The sequence below is a fragment of the Filicampus tigris genome, chromosome 9 (assembly GCF_054856515.1).
Source record: "Filicampus tigris isolate MCC_2025a chromosome 9, RoL_Ftig_1.0, whole genome shotgun sequence".
Lineage (NCBI taxonomy): Eukaryota > Metazoa > Chordata > Actinopteri > Syngnathiformes > Syngnathidae > Filicampus > Filicampus tigris.
This window is the reverse complement of record NC_141225.1, coordinates 19004386-19019955: the sequence shown is the minus strand read 5'-3', so window position 1 is coordinate 19019955 and position 15570 is coordinate 19004386. Positions and strand designations below refer to the sequence as shown.

At 40.4% G+C, this 15570-nt stretch overlaps 5 protein-coding genes across 5 annotated transcripts in view; 3 read left to right on the top strand and 2 right to left on the bottom strand.

The window, feature by feature from the left end:
* Positions 1–94: 94 nt before the first annotated feature.
* Positions 95–1652, bottom strand: LOC147142414 (uncharacterized). The gene has a single exon (XM_086040948.1). The coding sequence runs from the start codon at positions 1469–1471 to the stop codon at positions 203–205; it is 1269 nt and encodes a 422-aa protein (XP_085897074.1). The 5' UTR covers positions 1472–1652; the 3' UTR covers positions 95–202.
* Positions 1653–1859: 207 nt separating this feature from the next.
* On the top strand, positions 1860–4506 carry rplp0 (ribosomal protein, large, P0). The gene is made up of 8 exons (XM_086041306.1): positions 1860–1932; positions 2406–2514; positions 2590–2765; positions 2984–3071; positions 3407–3553; positions 3757–3942; positions 4021–4161; positions 4300–4506. The coding sequence occupies exons 2-8, from the start codon at positions 2461–2463 to the stop codon at positions 4450–4452; spliced, it is 945 nt and encodes a 314-aa protein (XP_085897432.1). The 5' UTR covers positions 1860–1932; positions 2406–2460; the 3' UTR covers positions 4453–4506.
* Positions 4507–5250: 744 nt separating this feature from the next.
* Positions 5251–8021, top strand: LOC147142412 (golgin subfamily A member 7-like). Its single transcript, XM_086040681.1, has 6 exons — positions 5251–5306; positions 5675–5797; positions 5867–6019; positions 6462–6563; positions 6782–6836; positions 7097–8021. The coding sequence occupies exons 1-5, from the start codon at positions 5298–5300 to the stop codon at positions 6827–6829; spliced, it is 435 nt and encodes a 144-aa protein (XP_085896807.1). The 5' UTR covers positions 5251–5297; the 3' UTR covers positions 6830–6836; positions 7097–8021.
* A 490-nt stretch (positions 8022–8511) lies between these two features.
* Positions 8512–13621, top strand: r3hcc1 (R3H domain and coiled-coil containing 1; the record flags this gene model as incomplete). The annotated part of the gene is made up of 7 exons (XM_086040333.1): positions 8512–8630; positions 8819–8956; positions 9560–9998; positions 10067–10242; positions 10331–10401; positions 11024–11119; positions 11263–13621. Coding segments are annotated over 7 exons (1215 nt in total), but the record flags the coding sequence as incomplete, so codon positions are not given.
* LOC147142410 (lysyl oxidase homolog 2A-like) overlaps positions 13180–15570 on the bottom strand; it is a 23460-nt gene continuing 21069 nt past the window's right edge. Inside the window, exons 12-14 of the mRNA XM_086041026.1 lie at positions 14558–14694; positions 14334–14445; positions 13180–14264 (exon numbers count right to left, since the gene is read on the bottom strand). Of these exons, the coding sequence (XP_085897152.1) occupies positions 14194–14264; positions 14334–14445; positions 14558–14694 (320 nt within the window). The 3' untranslated portion in view covers positions 13180–14193. The remainder of the gene's footprint in view (positions 14265–14333; positions 14446–14557; positions 14695–15570) is intronic.

Below are 15570 nucleotides of genomic sequence, written 5' to 3'. Positions count from 1 at the left end.
TACTGTTTCATGAAAGGGTAAGAAATCAGCACGTAATCTGCAAAACTGCGTCCGGTTATGATTATGTTGAAAAGGATTCTGACACAATTATAAATAATGACATGACCCATTGCAAGTGGATGCATGGCCAATTTATTTAAAAAATACATTTTAATCATGAGACGATATGCATGTGTCAGAGATTTTCCGGTGTGAAACGTGACTAACGGTTGCATTCACAGTCCAAAATATCTCTCTGACGTGACATTTTGACTTGAAGTCTGTAGTTCGTGAGCATTTGGAGTTTTGCAGCCACTTTAGAAGACTGAGGCCAGCTATCCAGCACCTCGACATACCTCAGGTCCTCCATCTTCTGAAAGCCTAAAAAGTCCTCTTCTGACACATGCTCACCTCGGATTTTGAGACTTCGAAGTTTTTGAAACAACTGAGGGATTTGAGCAGCGAGGGTTCCCAAATGCGCGGGCCAGGGATCTATGTGGAGGTGTAGGAGACTCGGTAACTGCGACGCAACGGACGCAAAATCCTCCGGGTTTATTCCTGGAACACGGAGCGCGAGTCTGCTCACCGACGGTGGGATGGAACGAGCGTATGTGTGAACGCTTGGACCCGATTTGATGACCAATGTTGACAGTCGATGGAGGCTACCTATCCATGCTTTCATGTCCTCACTGTCAGCAAGTCGCACCTGAAACGGAACGTCATAAACAGAGTACCTATAGACGAGAGCCAGTGTCTGCAAGTTAGGCAGTAGCTTCATTGTCTCAAGTAGTAATAAATGATCACAGTGAATAAGTTCCAAACTGGAGAGTGCAAACGTTGTCGCCGCTGGGAAGGGTGTGGGTTCTCGTAGTCCTTTCACACCACATCCACAAGTCAATGACAAATGTTTCAGTCGAGGAAGCCAGGAAAGTATAATCGTTATCATATATTGACCACTGATCCCAACGTCATGACACACCAGAGATGTCAGATTTGTAAAGTCTTCGAGAGCAAAACTCAAGCGTTGCATGGATTTCGAGCGAAACTGAATTGGACAGATGCTGAGATGTGTCAGCTTCTTCGCTTCACACACTGTGGAGGCGTCCAGCAAAACAGAGTTGGAACTGTACCTCACAGCCAGATGCGTCAGTTGGGCAAAGTATTTCAAATAGCCCAAACTCTCTTGAGAGATTTGGTCCATCACCAAGGAGGTGATAGACGGCAGGCCACGAGCTAATTGCTTCCAGTCCTTCTCCCTGGTGCTCCTCAACACCACATGTTTGATTTTCCTTCGGCGCAGCGTCTGCCAGAACTGTAAGCTGTACGAACCTTTCGGAAAAGCCAGAACTATAGTCCAGCCTTTCCACAGCAATCCGTAGTCAACAAGTTTCTTGAAGTACTTGCAGGTCGCTCGGACGCTGTGCTTGTCTGCCACGGAGAGATATGTCAGTACGTAGATCCACAATTCTTCTGGAAGTTGGTGTAGGAGCATTATTAGGTTGGCAAATTATCAAGTCACTAGGTGTACATAGTACTAATAAGAATCTTGATTTATTGGTAAACACGTGTGAAATATTGCGCAAAGCCTTATCTTCTTCTTGTGTAGTTTAGTTGGTGGTTGGCAGACTACCTAACGTTTAGTGTATTACCGCCACCTACCAGACTGTAGTATAGAGCATTATAAAGGCAGAAAATAAAACTTTAGATATAAATAAATAAATATAATATGCTTTTTATTTTTTTTCTTACTCTTTTTATATACATTTTGTTATTATTTAAAATTAAATTTCAGCCTCAACGCTTGTTTTCCTTCTTCCTTACAAATGATTGACCTTGCATTGACCAATGGTATTTATGGTACGCCCAAAAGTGCAACACGATTGGTCAAACAGTTTTCTATAAAGGCCGCTTGTGTCTTTCCGCTTCCTCTTTCTTTCACGCGACCCTAACGCGGTAAGCATTGTCCTGCTGATTGTGAAACCCCCGGAAAAAAAGAGAAAGTTATTTTGTAGATAAGCAAGCCGGTGTTAAACCTCTATTTAAAGGGCTCGCGCGTATTTGCTTGTTTTCAACTGCGTGTTTAGTTTTACGGCCACGTAGTTAGGCCTGCTAGCGTGCTAACCGTCGGCTAACGTTAGCGAGCGCTAGCAGTCTAGCACGTGTTACGTTGGTTTTATTCAAATATAAAAACGGTTACAGTTATAACTCATGACCGACATTTTAATAGCCATCTTTGCTTTCCTGGCAGTCGTACCACATATTTCACCTAGTTTGTAACACAGGGTAGTGGGTCTTGACTTTAGGGGTAGTCCGTGAAAGAATTACACACTGTGTGAAAGAGTACTGAAGACAAAAATACTCCGTGTTAATGATTTAAAAAGGAATGATGAAGTATACGTTTTAAAACAAGAGCTATTTGGTTGCAGATACTACCTTGTCTTTAAAACCGCTCTTCAGCGAATCCTTGGAAGCACTGCAAAGATGCCCAGGGAAGACAGGGCCACGTGGAAGTCCAATTATTTTCTGAAAATCATCGTGAGTCTGCACTAAGAAGTATTTTTTATGGTTGTTGTGTCTTTCCTATTTAACTTTTATTCAAAAAAATTCTAGCAACTGCTGGATGACTATCCAAAATGCTTCATCGTCGGAGCCGACAACGTGGGCTCCAAGCAGATGCAGACCATCCGCTGTTCTCTGCGTGGCAAAGCTGTGGTGCTGATGGGTAAAAACACCATGATGCGCAAGGCTATTCGAGGCCACCTGGAGAACAACCCTGCTTTGGAGAAGTGAGTTTTATCACTTTTTAGTATCAAAATATCAGTTGCAGGATAGTTTCAATGCAGCTTGCGTGGTGCTGTCTTGGCGTTCCCCCTGCACACAATAAACTGTTTCCAAGCTATCCCTGTTTGTCCAAACATCCTGACAGCCAGGGACGCAAGGTTTCAGACACTTGTTTTTTCATCAATGTGTAATTGGGGCTCTGACAGCAAAATCTATATAACAGGCTCCTGCCCCATATTAAAGGAAATGTGGGTTTTGTCTTCACCAAGGAAGATCTGGCAGAGGTCAGGGACTTGCTGGTGGCCAACAAGGTAATACACATGCTTGTACACACCACTAAATTATAATACTTTTTAGTATTTTACATGTTACATAAATTTAACATGGGTTTAGATTTTTTTTTTTGGGTCATGCTCAGAAGTATTTTGGTTCCAGTATGCAGGATAGGTTACAATGCAGCTTGTTTGGTGCTGTGCTGTCGTTCCCCCTGCAAACAATAACCTGTTTCCAGCTATCCCTGTCTGTCCAAACCTACTGGCAGCCAAGGGACGCAAGGTTTCAGACATAATGTAATAGTTGCGGTTGTACTTGTGTAACATTTTGGTCAGGGCAAAACTAACTCTTAACCCTTTTGCAATGATTTTAGGTGCCAGCTGCTGCCCGTGCTGGAGCCATTGCCCCCTGTGACGTGACAGTGCCTGCCCAGAATACTGGCCTGGGTCCCGAGAAGACCTCCTTTTTCCAGGCTCTGGGCATTACCACAAAGATCTCCAGGGGAACCATTGAAATTTTGGTAAGATTAAAAGTACATTGACTAAAACAAGGCAGCTTTATTTGTATAGTGCATTTCATACACAAGCTAACTATGTGGTTCACATTAAAATGCATTTAAAATCATTTAAAGAAGAAATAAAAAAGTGCTGAAAGACCACGCAGTGTAAGCAAAACTAAGCAAAGACATGTACAAGTTTAAACTAACCATTCGGTTTCCCTCAGAGTGATGTCGGTCTGATCAAGACGGGCGACAAGGTTGGTGCCAGCGAGGCCACGCTGCTCAACATGCTGAACATCTCCCCGTTCTCCTTTGGACTCATCATCCAACAAGTGTATGACAATGGCAGTGTCTACAGTCCTGATGTGCTTGACATCACTGAGGCTTCGCTGCATGCCAGGTTCCTGGAGGTAAGAGGAAAGGGTTGTGCCAGCTCAAGTGTTCTATGGATTTGTGTGTTCAGTGTCAAATATCTCACATCTCTGTAGGGTGTGAGGAACATTGCCAGCGTCTCTCTTGAGATCGGCTATCCCACTCTTGCCTCTGTGCCCCACACTGTCATCAATGGCTACAAGAGAGTCCTTGCCATCGCTGTGGAGACTGACTATTCCTTCCCTCTGGCAGACAAGGTTTGTATTTGGAAAAGTGTAGCAGCCAATGAGTGAGTTTGGTCACAAATGTGTAGTGAGGTTATTATTGCGCAATGGGTGAATTTTATTTTTATACTGACATTTGAATGACTGAAAGTTCTCTTGTTTGTCACACAGGTCAAAGCCTTCCTTGCTGACCCATCTGCCTTTGCTGCGGCGGCAGCACCAGTTGCAGCTGAGACTGCAGCAGCTCCAGCTGCTGCTAAAGAGGAAGTCAAGGAGGAGTCTGAGGAATCAGATGACGACATGGGCTTTGGGTTGTTTGACTAAGACTACAGCAACAATGAATGGACACCATGATTTCAATAAAATGTCAAACTCTGAGTGTTTGAATCATTTGTGGTTGACATGTAAATGGAACTGGTAACATATGTGCCTCTAACCTGAAATTTTAGGGGCACACTGTAGATCCACTTGAGTCTAAATTCACATTTCCACTGATAATGGGCTGAGTGGGGGGGCAGATATTGGCAAAATGTTCATGAACATTTTTATTGGTTGCCAGTTGAGGAAAAATGTATTTGCTGTCAACTTTCGGGTGTAAATGCCTCCATTTAAGAGCATTAAGCTATTAGGCAATCAACTACCTAGTAGGGGTTTTGAACTGGTAAGAAAATGGAGCTAATCAGAAAAGGTGCAAAATGTTTAGTTACCACGTCACTGACCTGAAAATGGTTAGAAGCAACGCAAGTGTGAACTAAGCAATTTGGGTCCGATTTAATGGTTTATTCCTGAAGCCCAATATATTCATCTGAGAGATGTTTTGCTATTATAGTAATCAAAGTATTTTTTTAAAATATTTTGTCATTTATGCTAAAATGCGCTTTATAAATACAATCGTGCTGTGTGTGTGTGTATGTATATATATATATATATATATATATATATCCGTATCTCCGTGAGCTACTCTTTAAACATTTCTGAATGTATGTCAATTGATTTACATTTTTTTTATTAGATCAAGATACCTAAAATAATCTACCTCAAATCAATCAAAAATTATTTAAATAACAGTTTGGTATTAATTTGAAGACGCACACCGGTAGTGACGCAAAGTCTACAATACTGTGATTGCGCAGTACAGATGCGCAGCAACAGAGGTGGAAGCGTCCACTATGGCTGAGGTACGACATTTTGGTATTTATCCCTGTCTGGAAAAAAACTTGAGTTTATAGTTTGAGTAGATATCTTAGCAAGCGAACAACATTTTACTGCCTATTATTTGTGATGGCAATAACGGACTTTAACTGTCGTATATTACACAACGACAAATTGCTACACTAAATGTAAGCTAGTTTGTGTTATTAGCAAGGGTGAGGTGTCAACTCTCAATTGGCGATTTATATGCGCTACAATCCATGTAAACGAAGTAAACGAGCTGCTTTATTTATCATTAAGCTATTATAACACACATAACGACGTATATGAGGAAGTCAATGTTGATTTCAGTGCTTATGTGGACAATTAATGAAGTTGTGATTTGTTTGTGAAGACTCACAGTTTACAAGAGCTCCAGCAGCCTGTTGTCAACACTAAGGTGTTCATCCAGAGGGACTACAGCTCAGGAACTCTTTGCAAGTTCCAGAACAAGTTCCCCGCGGAACTCGAGTCCAGGGTACGTTCTTGGCCCCTGAACCAGTGTGCAACACGTACTGAATCAACGCTCACTTTTTTTTCTCTTTAGCTGGACAGGCAACACTTTGAGGAGACCATCCAGACTTTAAACAACCTGTATGCCGAAGCAGAGAAGCTTGGGGGGAAATCCTACTTAGAGGGCTGCCTGGCCTGCCTCACTGCTTACACCATATTCCTCTGTATGGAGACCCAGTATGAAAAGGTAAGCTTGTTTTTTTGTGTGTGTGTGTTGGGGGGAGTGATCCACAGATGTGTTGGAAGCCGTTATACGAAAATGAAACGAATCACTTTTTTTTTTCCCTCGTACACATTAACATAATATTATCACCATTATCAGGGCTTGAAGCAATTGTATACTGAAAAATGTTGTGTCATTCCAAAGAAAGAACTATAGTACCCGGATTTGGGTGTTGCTGTGGCCAACCATTATCATCAGTAACTGTAGTCCATTGAAGAAGTCCATAATTACATTTTCACAGAAGGCATAAGATTACATCTTTAATCTCACAGTGTCATTATTTTTTTCTTTTCAGTGTGGCCCTTATACTATGTACCTGTGTTGATATGTACAGAACTGTAATTGAGTTAAATTACCACTGCTCCCGTGTGTGTCTGCGTGTGTGCGCGCGCACGTGTGCGTGCAGGTTTTAAGGAAGATCGCCCGATACATTAAGGACCAGAATGAGAAGGTCTACATTCCCAGGAGCCTACTGCTGACTGACCCCATCGAGAGAGGCCTCAGAGTCGTATCCTGTGCTCATGCCAAATAATTTTTGAGAAAAATGGCAGAGGTTGCGTACTTCTCATTATGCCTGATTTCATTTTTTATTTTTTTTGCGTGGGTGCAGCAAAGCTTGTATGATTGGAGCAAGACAGAAGGTGCTTGTGATGTTTGGCAAATCTCGGTGTAACCATCACATAAAAAAATCGTATTAAATATTGTCCTTAATCGACCATCTTTCAGGTTGAAATTACAGTCTTTGAAGACAGAGGTTTTGTCCCAACAAGTTAAGATCAGGGTAAGCATTTTTTTTTGTAGTATGTACTGTATATTTTTGGTTTAATTGGAGTGGAAGCTCCAAGTTCTTTTTGGCTCTAAAATAGATTTTCAGAAACTCAAAATTGTTCCACTTTTGCAGATGCATTTGACTGTGGAGGTTATATCGTATAACATTTAACAGTCCTTAAATGTAATGCGATTAGATGGGTATGATCCAAATAAAACAACAGATTTTGCTTATTCGTTGTGCTAACACAATCATTTATTTCTTGTGTGCAGACCGATGACCGACTGATCATGTGTCCAAACAGGCGGCTCTCAGATGTCTGCTTCTCCTGAATCGCTGTATATAACAATTTCTTGCTCTGTTTTTTTTTTGTTTTTTTTTAAATTTATAATTTATATACTGTATACTTCACTGATTGCCTCGCTTTGTCTTTGTACACGTGGTGATTGTCTTATTGTACACAAGGTGATGTATAAAGCTCATCAAAACTGGGCCTTTAAAATGGTGCCATTGTTTAACAATTGTTTGATTAGTTAGAACAGCATTTTGTGTGTAATATCTTGTTGGCCAGAGTTGCTGTGAAATCAGACTTGATGAATAATTTGTCATCAGGAAATGTGTTAGTGGATTAATTTTTCAAATCGCGTTTTTGTGTATCCTAAATTGATAGTTTTACATTTTTATAAGAAGACCATTAGAAGTGTGACTCATAAATTGTCCGAGTTATTGCAAATGTTTTTATGATCACCACAGAAGCACTCCACATTCCACACATTCTTGTTGTTGTGGGGGTGTACTTTGAACGTTATTAACCCTTGTATGGTGTTTGCAGGTCTGTGGAACCCGCATTCAGTATTTTTTTCAGCTCAAGATCAACATAGAATTTGAATCCTCAACAGAACCTACGTACAAATTACATACCAGAACATGTATTGCTGTAGAATTTTACATAATGTGTATATATAAACTGATGACACAAAAAACTAAACTACATGAATACAAATTTGTGTGCCTGCTTGATTATCAATGAAATAAATTTCTTTTGATGACCACAAAAATTGACGAGGAATCCAAAGTAGAGTTTCCGAAACCTTAATTTAAGCAAATGACATTTCCTTGTTTACCTTTATATCTTTAGTCAGGTAAGCATTTATTGAATGTTCTTTTAATAAACAGTACATGTAAACGTAATAACCATTTTAAGTGTGTGTGTGTTCAGTGTTGAGTTCATTTGACTGATTTAGTTTTGTTGCTGCCAGAAATCACGAGCACGAACCATAAAATTGGCACAGGATAAACAGTTTAAAATAACTTTGGGATGTCTCAAATCCCTTGATGTTGTTCAAAATGTATGGCATTTCGCCTTTTTTTGGTCGCATGAACTTTGGCGGCTCTCGGCACTCGTACCGTAACGACAGTAAAAGACTGAACCAAACATTACAACCGGCGAATGTCATGGAACTAAAATGTGCTCCTGCGACTCACTCAACTGCTCTAGCTTTTTTAAGAACACATTTTTTATGTATTGACGCAATTTAATTAAATTATTCTGGAGTTACGTTTAACACTACAGTACTTCCCTTTAGACTACCTAGTACCGTTTGCTAGTCCAGTTGCTAGTTTAGCACGCTAGCGTTTCGTTGGCTCTCTTTCCTTTGAGCTGGCTCAATAACAAATTCATTAACGCTCTCTGGGCACACTGGCGTTCCCCTGCTACGATGGAGTTTATCTCCCAAAGGAAGAAAATGCATTTGTGCACCAGGTCTTGGATGAGCTGGAAACATACCAGAAGAGTAGCCCCCAAAGGTAAGTTGATGGGTTAGGAGTGACAGCTTTGATTTGTATTCTAACATGTATAACAAATAAGTAATGCATACGTTAGCTAACAGTGGACGGGGGCTGTGTTTAGTGTCTTCTTATCACAAAGATTCATGATGCTCGTCTGATCTCTGCCTTTGGATTGTCCACTATTGGCTCTTATGTATCCCTTCCAGTGTACTCCTGTTCCCACCTCTACCCAGCAGACTACGATACTTGATCCATAAGACCGTCGAGGACCTGCCGGAGCTCACTACTTTCTCTGTGGGGGAGAGCTGGTGTCGTCAGGTGGTGGTTTGCCGCTCGGAGCTCAGGTATCGCTCATGTACAAGTCGTCCAGAATATAAATCTGAATTATTATAAACCACAGAAGATCAATGTGAGATTAAAGACAACAACAGTATTTACTATTTTCTTTGCTGACCACATAGCAATCACCACATTCGTCATGAGATCCAGTACAAGCTATTAATACAAATTCAGTCTTTACAAAGAAAACAATAATAATTACTCTTCTGCTGGATGTCACTGACTGTGGTCACAGTACATCATGACACTTAGAGCTGCTTATCGGGTACTGACGTTGAAAACTTTTACAACATCTCTAGAAAATCAGAAACTCATCACTGGTGTGCTGTTTGTGAGAACAGGCCTGCAGGCTACTCATGCACCATGTTGGTGAGCGCTGTACTAGGTGATCCTTTAGAGCTGTGCCAAAATTAAATTGTCCCAATTATGAATTAATGAATTATTTTTCAACATTCAAAAAGCAATTAACATTGTATTTTTCTTCATCTTTTCCCACTTTAAAAGAATGTTTTTGAAAAAATATTACATTTCCAGCCAGAAACTCAAAATATAGCCATCATATGAATATTATATTTTTTTCAGTCTATATAAAGACACTTGTTTTGTAGAGGCGAGACACAGGAAGAAGACAATGATGCAGAGAGCAACTCCAGCTTGGATGAAGAGCCTTTCAGAAGTCCTGAAAGTCAATCTTCCACCTCAACTCGAATCAGAGCACCCAGGAGGCCAGACAAGGCACTCTACACCCCAAGAGCTGCTCGACAGAATCTCCAGAGCCAAAACTCACAAGTCTCCCAAGGAGCCCAGGAGCCAACTTCAGCTTTCATCACCAGTCTATCGACCTCCTCTTCCTCGTCTGAGGGAAAGTCGTCAATTGTACTAAAAGAAGACTCCCTACCCTTTGCAGCAGATGGCACCGCTGACACATTAATGGAAGGGAAAGCTAACTTGAGTGTTCATATGGATGACATCACACTTTCCCGCCTGAGTGAAATGAGCCTGGAGGATGGCGAGAATGAATCTGCCACATGCGATCTGACTGCAGAGGTTGGACCACCCGTATTCCTTTTGGTGAGCTTCCTGTTCTAATGTGTTTTTGTGCAACCCCCCTTCAGATCAAGACCCACTTGCAAGAAGCTGTGACGTTCACCGTGCAGCATGTGTTCAATGACTACTCCACTTACGAGAATGTGCTCATCTCCCCCGATGACTTTGGTCACGTTATCGAGATCTATGACTTCCCTGCCGTGTTCAAGACAGACGATCTCTTGGATGCCTTCAGTGAGTACAGGTGGGGCATCCTTCACCTGTTCTTACGTCTGGATGTTTACGGGTGAGCCAGGGGCTAATTTAAAGCAGTATTTTCCTCTTTCTATCAGTGATGGTGGAATGAAGATCACGTGGGTGGACAATACACACGCCTTGGGTGTTTTCGCCACTCAAACAGCAGGTGAGATCCTTAACAGTATTATGTTAATAATATGACACCATAGGAAATTGAAATATAACCTAACTCAGGCTATAAAAAAATAAAAATAGAAATCTCTATTTAAAGCTATTGTAATACCTGACTTTTGGTTTAGTAACTTTTTCAAAATTGTTTACATTTATCAATATATTTATGATTTTCTACATTTTCGGTATTATCGTTGCCTTTTGCTGATTGGCTGGTGAAGCTCACATATAGAATAGTGAAGTTTATTTGAAATGAAATTTTTATAGCATTTTGCTTATTTATTTATTTAACGTTTGTTGGTTTGTGTGTAAATGTATGTACTGTATGTATATGTATGTATTTATTTAATTGCTCATTCCCAATAGAATGTAACCTGTGATGCCAAGCCAAAGAGGAAAATGTGGTGATGACCATGAAACTGGAAAATAAATTATTGCAATGTGGTGAAAGAATACACACATTTCTGTCCTGGCTGCTTGGTCCAAACTATGTGATTAACTATTAATGTGTATGTGTGTAATTGTACTGACAGTTTTTTGTCAAAGTGTTTTTAAAAAAAAAAAATTGTTCAAATTCAAAGAAAATAAATTAATGTGTGTGTGTGTATATGATACAGCACTGCATGCCCTCTCCATCTGCCATCCTCTGCTGAAGGCCCGAACGCTGGCTGAAGGCAGTAAAAAGGCCAAAGGCAGGGCCATTAGACGAGCAGGTAGGACTATACAGTATTTCTCTATTCTTTCCTGTCTTATCAACAAAGTTTACAAGTTAAATTCGTCCTTACAAATGTTCTATCATTTTCCTGCTTGAAGTGGATGACGAATCATTGATTAAACCGCTGGTCGTGTTGTGCAGAGTTCATCCAGCCAGTGAAGGAGCGTCCGAGGACAGACAGTGCTGTTGCTAGGCGGATGGTGGCCCGCGCTCTGGGCCTGAATGGACGAGGGCGTGGACGAGGGCAGTGCTTCAGACAGAAAGTATTGGCAAATACAGGTGAACAAACCACGAAAAGCCAGAAAAGTCACATGTGACAAAAAATATAACTGGTCTCTTTAGCAAATTAGAAAAAAAACCTATTTGAATGCTTATTCAGAAAAAAAAATAAAATAAATAAAATAAATAGAAAAAAATACTGGTACGTTACAAATGTACTTACAAATGTACTTCAGTAAAGCAACACTGCACATGTTGTCACTGTCCAATGAAAAGAATGTGCCCCCCCAAAAACAACAAGAACAATGACAATTTTTGTGAAGACACAATTTGGATTCAAGAAAAGACTGAAGACAGCAAGATGGCTGTAAAGTGGAGACTGTAGCGCAGTGTTTGGCAACTAAAGACCGTATATCACTGAGCGGAGAATTTTTGCGAGTGTTTGTAGCGAACGTCGATTATGCGTCAGGGTTCGTTCAAGGTCGCAAAGACGTTCGCCAGATGTTAGCAAACATATTTAACAGTCGCAAAAAAATGTCCTTGTCACAAAGAAATTTGGAACATGTTCAAATGTTCAAAGGTCTGTGACGTTCCGAACAGAATTACATGTTTAGTTACATTCATTATTTTATACTGAGACAAGATCACTATGATATTGAAACACTTTTAATACAGTGAATATTATGACATCCCTAATTATCAAGTTCTTTTCATCAACATCACCAGGCGGGCCACATATACTTCATAATTGGTGGTGGGCCAATCATGGCCAGCGGGTTGTTAGTTGCCGACCACTGCTGTAGAGGGTAAGACGACAACATCTATAGCGCAACACAGCAACGGTAACAGCAGGGTAAACTAAAGTTAGCATACTGTATTTTTGGGGTCATTTATAGCCTTTTTGTCATTTTGTTGAGTTTACTATTTTGTACTTAGCACTGTTCAGAGAGATACCTGGTTGCTAATGTAGACACATGCTATTCAAATTTGACTTTGAAAAATGGCTTAAATGTTGGAATATGGACGGAACCCGGGAGAAAACATGTTTTATTGTTTGTTGCATGCGACATATAACTTGCGAAATATGTGAGTAAATTGTCTCATAAAAAAAAAAAAAGAAGTATCGCAGTATTATGGCATGAACGAGAGTAATGCATTTTGGACAGATGATTTTGGCAAGTCACTCAACTTTACAAACAGAAAAATTAAGCATACAAAGAAAAGAACATGGTACCTTCTTACTGTATGTTCCGGGGCTGCCATACAAGCATTCTGGTGCAGGGTGTCTAGAATTTGCTGCCCATTGTCAGAAAGCCTGGTTCTGGTCCCAAAACACACAGCAAAAATGGCTAAGAACAGAATATGGGATTTTCTGAAGTAGCCTTTGATGAATCCACATCTAAAATATTGAAGCTCTTTGAAAAGAGCTGAAACATGCCATCTGGACAAGGCACCCTTCAAACCCGAGACATCTGAGCAATTTGCTTACAAGCCTTATGTGCTGTTCTCCTTCGATGCATCCCAGTCCTTCAAACACATCAGCAGAGTGTGCCAAAATATGTGTGGAAGTACACTCATTGTTACAGAAATCACTTCCAAAGGTTGTGCAACAAAGACTTGAATTCAGGGTGCCAACATTTTTTCCAAGCCAATTTCATCTGTCTTTTTGTTTTGTTGTTGGAAATAAAAAAAATAAAAAATGATGCCTTATTTTTGTAAGGCAGGTAATTTTCTGTACGATTTTATTGATGAAAGTATACCAACTATTGGAGTGTAACAAAAACCAATTTGAAAATTGGTAGATTTTTTATTTCCAAGCATTCAACACACAGAAACCGGTTTGTGCTTTCACCGTCTACCTTTATTACAGAGAAAGTCATGCATTTTCACATTTCAATCAAATCCGCGAGGCAGCACGTGACTGACACCCTTATAAAATGAAGGAAATAGTCACATTTACAAATTGACAACAAATAAGGCATTTTCACACAGACACCTTTGCCACGGTCCCTGACAGCAATAACTTAACGGAAGAATGAGGGGGATAATACGCATATTGGAGGGCATGTGGAAGCTAAAAGCAAAAAGTCAATAAATAAAACCTTTTCAAAGGTGAGGTCAAGTATTTGGAATTCAGACTCCTCGGCAGAAGACACAAATACTCTAAATCGTGTCGCCCTAAAGTTGTAAAAGAAAACAGTATTGTGTTGAATCAGTACCTTTTGCTACTTTGAGATAGAATGTCAATTAAAACAATCCATGTTGGAAACAGTCGAAGCAATGTGATGTATTCATTTGTCTTCCACTGACGTTGAAGAACTCTTAAACACGATGAGGCACCAAAATGTTTTTCCTGGACAAAATGGAGGTGCGGGTGTTTTGTACTGACCATTCAAAGGTAATTGTTGGCACATTTCATTCACAAAAATATTTGGCTGCAATTTTCCCTGACATATTCATTAACAAGCACCACGTATAAAAATGTACATTTCTACAAAGACGCCACAAAATAAGAGCTGTACTGTTTGTGGTGTATAGCCTGAATAATTTACTGAATTATTTTCCTCACAGTCATTTTGAAAAAAAAATATGGCTGCTTTTTACCACATCGTCAGCTTATCAACAACAAAACAGGATTTGATAGACTTTTACATCTTTACAACACATTTGGTAAAAGGGTCTTTTCTGTGAACTTTGGAATGCGATATTACACGCTGCACATTCAAATATGTTCAAACGTGCCTAGCGTCCATTTGTACTTGTACTCGGCGTCCCACGTCCTCAACTTGAGCCTCCTTCCCCTTTAGTGGTTGTGAAACACTCTTCCTCCATGCTTCATTCATGTCCGTCTGTCTACCTGTGCGAAAGCTGATTGGTCAGCAGCCCGGGGAATGTTTCTTGGGTTTCTGAACTCCGGGATCCGCCTGCGAATCCAGAAACATTGACAGTGAATAGACGAGAAGTTTTTGATATGAGGTAAGCAAAGAGCTCACCTATTTGACAGTTGTACATCCAGACGCGATTTCCGTCATAGCGGCTGCGGCACTTCATTATGTTGTTGGTGTAGTCAGATTCTGCAACCTCGTAGTTTGGGTTTATCACCACCTGGAATAGCGCTCGATGTCATTTGTTGTACAGTATATTTAATTTGTGGCATGTATGAAAGGGGTCATCATCGCGCGACTGATTGTAAACCCTTTGATCGTCGTTTTGGTACCTGGAGGACGTAGTCACCAGGCGGAACATCTGTGATGTCGATCCACTGGCAGTCAATGTCATGCCTGTACGTATCCGAGCAGCCCACCGTGATGCCCTGTGCTCCAAAGTTGGCACATTCATATTTCTTCTCAATGCCTGTCAGAGTGTAAGATCAGTGTTAGTCGTGGTATTAAATGAAACTTCATTTAAACTGTTGTTATAGCCATAGTTTGTATCAGTTGGATAAAGCAATATTTTCTTGGCTCAATTTGTGGGGTTGTATCATCATGTAAATGCAACAGGCTACTTAAAGGGGAAGTCAACCCAAATGTCTTTTTTTCAAGAATATTTTCTATGCAAACCCACTAATTGAGCTGTGATTGGTCGTTACCTGAGCCCTGAGCATTTGTGATGTCATTTTCAGGCGACAGAAGTGAGAAAATAGCCACCCCCAGAGATGGACAAAAATGGTTGGATGAACTCTTATCCCACAAACGCAATATTTATCCAAATGCCTTATTTCAACCAGTGGGCCTGCATAGAACATATTCTTTAAAAAAAATTGTTTGCGTTGACTTCCCCTCCAAGTATGGTTATGGACTACCTTGATCTGTAGAAGGCTACTTTCAGCAGGGAAAATAATCTCAGACAGTTCAATAATCTTGAACATGACATTTTTTTTTTTACATTATGTTACACTTGCTGTCGACTGAAAATGACATCACAGTTACTTAGGGCTCAGGTAACGACCAATCACGGCTCATCTTGCGAACGTGACATGAGCAACCTCGAAAACCGATGAGCCCTGATTGGTCATTATCTACCATGATGTCATTTTCAGTCAACAGCAGGTGACAAAATGGCCGCCCCCTGAGATGGATAAAAATGGCTGGATTTTGATGCTTAATTCACATTCCACAAACACAATATCAATCAGAATGCCGCGTTTAGACAAGTGGAGACGCAGAACATATTATCATTGAGAACATTTTCAGCTTGACTTCCTTTTTAGTGAAGGCTGAAACAACAAAT